Source organism: Centruroides sculpturatus, unplaced genomic scaffold (genome assembly GCF_000671375.1).
Source record: "Centruroides sculpturatus isolate CEXI.00-Female unplaced genomic scaffold, Cexi_2.0 scaffold877, whole genome shotgun sequence".
Classification (NCBI taxonomy): Eukaryota; Metazoa; Arthropoda; class Arachnida; order Scorpiones; family Buthidae; genus Centruroides; species Centruroides sculpturatus.
In genome coordinates this window covers 334,356-338,275 of record NW_019385282.1, presented here as the reverse complement: position 1 = coordinate 338,275, position 3,920 = coordinate 334,356, and the positions used below count along the sequence as shown (strand labels likewise).

Sequence of the window (3,920 nt, the reverse complement as noted above, 5' to 3'; positions counted from 1 at the left end):
ATTATTCTACAACAAGTATACATGAAGTTCGTTTACAACATGAGAACATAAGCAGGAGGAAGCTCCGATAGATTTTTCGAACAGGAAGAATGTCAATCTTAGTAGCCATAGCTGTTACAGCTAGAGGTTTACATATCAAAGATGTCTGCCATGTAATAAACTATGATCTTGCTAAAACAATCCAAGAACATGTTCACTGAATTGGCAGAACAGGGTGTGGCGAACGCCGCCCTTCACATCTGTACCCTTAACAGTTGTAAAATACAAGCAATTACCCCCGGGTGTATGAGTCATCACTTCCTGGAATAAATTCGAACTCACCCCACAAGACCGTCAAAAACCAGTTGTCTTTGTTAGCCGCGTCGTCAAGACATGTGCTGTACCAAGTACGCGAGGAGAATAAAAGTTTAGTTTTTGTTACGATCTCGTCTCGTTCGTTTCTTCCACTTGCAGCGACGAAAGATAAAAGCAACAACAACACAAAAACCACAAGGGAAAGTTGGAAATTTAGGAAAAGCTACCAGTTTTTTTTTTATTCACAGTCAGATAGGTCTGATGGGAGATATGGAGCTTGTAAAGTTGAAAATTTGTGCCATGTCCAAACAAAGGAAACAGAAATTCTTTCATTAAATGAAAGCCAAAGAGATGCTATCAGAGAACGATTTTTTCAAGAATTGCCTGATTCTGCTTTAGCAAAGCATTCAATTGGAAGAAAATGCTTAGTAGCCAAAGCTGTACAAAGTTCAGCTGATAATATTGTACCACATTGGTCAATATTAAAAGTAATTGAACACTGTATGGACTGTAATAAATATTTGCTTAATATAAGTGATCATATTATGCCTATTCAGGGTTCAATGTACTACAGAGAAAATATTTACAAAAACAAGAGAGAGATAGAAAACATTTGCCACTTGACAATGGAACAAAATAATGATTTGTGGAAGAAAGAAAGAAGTATTAGAGTGACAGGATCAGTGTGCTATGAACTATATACTTATGGAAAGAGGAAAAATGCAGACTGGGAAAGGAATTTAACAAATATATTTAGAAGCAAATTTAAGGGAAATGAAAATACAGAGTATGGTAAAAAGTGGGAAAAAACAGCACTCACATTGTATGGAACCCTCTATGGTTGTGATGTCAAACAGTTTGGTTTAATAATTTCACCATTACTACCACCCTTTGCATTTTCTCCTTATGGGCTTGTATTCAACAATGAAAAGCCTATCAAGCTGCTAGAAGTAAAGTGCCCCAAAATTGGTGCAGAAAAATCTGCGGAAGAAATGGTGCAATCTCTTAAGTATATAGTACATGATGGGCATGGCAATTACAGCTTTAAAAAAATCACAAGTATTATGGGCAGTTACAATTAGGTTTGGCTATATTAAATTTAAATTCATGTGATTTTATAATATTCAGTAGCAAGGACCAAACCCTTAAAACCCTTGAAGTTTTAGCAGATCATAGTTTTATTCATAAATTGACAGACAAGCTATTAAATGATTTTACCAAAATTATTTTTCCTTACCTATGCAGAATTAATTTTTAAATACAACGATCTTGCTTTTTCCATCAGAAATCACATTTAGAAGAAAATACACATTACTTTGAATTTTATTAAGTTATAACAATATTAGCACCATAATGTTTATGTATATAATACAAAATGAATGATGCAACAAATTAAAATAGTCATTTTCTTTTATTCAGTATTTTATTCATAATTTGCAAAAAAAGATATTTTCTTACAGATTTATGCAAAATAAGTATAGAGTTAAGTACTAATAATTTTATAAAACATATTGTTATGTTTTGTTTTGTTTTGGAATAAAATGTTTTGTCCTAACTAGTGTTTGAGTTCTTTATCATANATAATGTTTATGTATATAATACAAAATGAATGATGCAACAAATTAAAATAGTCATTTTCTTTTATTCAGTATTTTATTCATAATTTGCAAAAAAAGATATTTTCTTACAGATTTATGCAAAATAAGTATAGAGTTAAGTACTAATAATTTTATAAAACATATTGTTATGTTTTGTTTTGTTTTGAAATAAAATGTTTTGTCCTAACTAATGTTTGAGTTCTTTATCATACAAAAATTGAAAAACAAAAATGAGCAAGCCTTATTAACTATGAGATTATGAAAAAACAGTATTAAATTGCTGTTTAATACTGCTTCATTCATTATATAGTCAAAATGAAAATGCTCACACCACTCTTCAAAATTTATCATCACTCAATATTGGTCTAGATAAATTTACTACACCACAAATAATTTTTAGAATTTTGTCAATGTGTGGCAGTAAAGTCCAATCTAATTTTTGTTTTAAAACAGCAAATAGTTTCATTCTCTGAATAGCACGTTCAACGTGTACCCTGGCCTTTGCTATTTCTGCAGTTTCCAGTGCATCATGCTTGCTTAATTGATTTTGCTTTCTTACAAATGGTGGGCGTATTAAACCAATAGCTCTAGCAGAAGAAGCATCTTCTATTTGAAAACCCTTATCCGTCATTACTTCATCTGTATAAGGATCAAGTAAAGTTAACAAATTTGATTCTTCGAATATGGCTTTGTCAGATGCCCTACCTCCATACGCTTTACTTAAATAGGTGATAAGACCAGATGGGGCAATTCCAACTAATACTTTAACAGTATGCTTACCATAGTAATGGGAGTAAGTTAATATTCTGCAACTAATACACTTTGGTTTTTCAACCAAAACTTCAGTGCAGTCCAAAATCACACGAACTTTGCTGTATTTTTGAAAGCACAAAGGTAAGTTTTTCATTATCTCTTCTTTGGAAGGCCACACAATCGCAGCACCTAATATTTGACTCAGATAAGCAATAATATTGAAAAATATTCTTCTACATGTCGTCGTGGAAATTTGAAATAAAACTGAAACACAAGCAAAGGACAAAGCTAGTTTAAACTTCATCATAACAAGAACAATTTTGACTTTAGTAGATAATGTAGTAGGCTTACAAGCAGTATTGTTGGACTGCAACTCACTAACACAGGTAGAGATGGTATCATGCATTTTAAAACTGTTTAAACCTGTGAGAATATTCAATTCATTGTCTGATTTTATTAAGTCAAACACAATAAATTTTAAGGTTGAATCTAAAAATGTATTCACTTGAATTCCTTTATCCATTAAAATATCCCTCTCCTCTTGAAGGTTGGATTTTTCACTTAAACTTAAGAGTGCCATTGCTGCATCTTTTTCTGTTTGTGATACTGATGTCATATCTTCATCCTCCTCTATTTGTGATATCATTTGTTGATCTGTACATGCACAGCAGTCAATACATGATTTAGACCAGGATGTACTGGGCTGTGACAGTTCCAAAATATTGGTGTCATTATTAGGTTGTTATGCAGATTTTTCCTTGATGGAAGTTTTCTTATTTTCCGGTTCCAAACCTAAAAATTTATTGATTTCAATCATTATAAAGATCTTGTTTTGGCATAGCGTTATTAAAGAAATGCATCTGACAAATTATAAAGCTTTTATTACTTCTGGTGACTGCTTTAGTTCAAATATGAAAATTAAGAAACAAACCTTTATTCCGTATTTCTTGTCTTTTTTGGGCACGAATGGACCTTTGCTCGGCAATCTGTTTTGAGGTGCTTGTATCAAACTTCCTTATCGGTATGTTTTTAGTTGGATACGAATTAGGTTTTAAATAATGACGAGCACATGGTAAACCTATAAAAACGTAAGTACCGTATGTGATAACAGTTAAAATATACTTATAAGAAATGTTGTTATTACCTGGCAAATAGTAATCATCATTGTCAAAATGCAAACTGCAAACGTACGTAGATTTCGTTGATTGCTTTCCTAACTTTAGTTTTATTTCCCACTTTTTTCTCAGTAATTTATCTTTTGGGAATGTGTGCATA

General features: G+C 31.8%; 1 protein-coding gene and 1 pseudogene across 1 annotated transcript; one reads left to right on the top strand and one right to left on the bottom strand.

Annotated features, from left to right (window-relative positions):
* The first annotated feature begins 814 nt into the window (after nucleotides 1-814).
* LOC111637143 lies at nucleotides 815-1,568 on the top strand (annotated as a pseudogene).
* A 638-nt stretch (nucleotides 1,569-2,206) lies between these two features.
* On the bottom strand, nucleotides 2,207-3,051 carry LOC111637147. Its single transcript, XM_023382569.1, has one exon. It carries the CDS (start codon nucleotides 3,049-3,051, stop codon nucleotides 2,230-2,232), a length of 822 nt encoding a protein of 273 aa, XP_023238337.1. The 3' UTR covers nucleotides 2,207-2,229.
* Nucleotides 3,052-3,920: the final 869 nt, after the last annotated feature.

Excerpts from the sequence above, each read along its gene's own strand:
- LOC111637147 (XM_023382569.1), bottom strand. The coding sequence starts at position 3,051 with ATGCATGATACCATCTCTACCTGTGTTAGTGAGTTGCAGTCCAACAAT.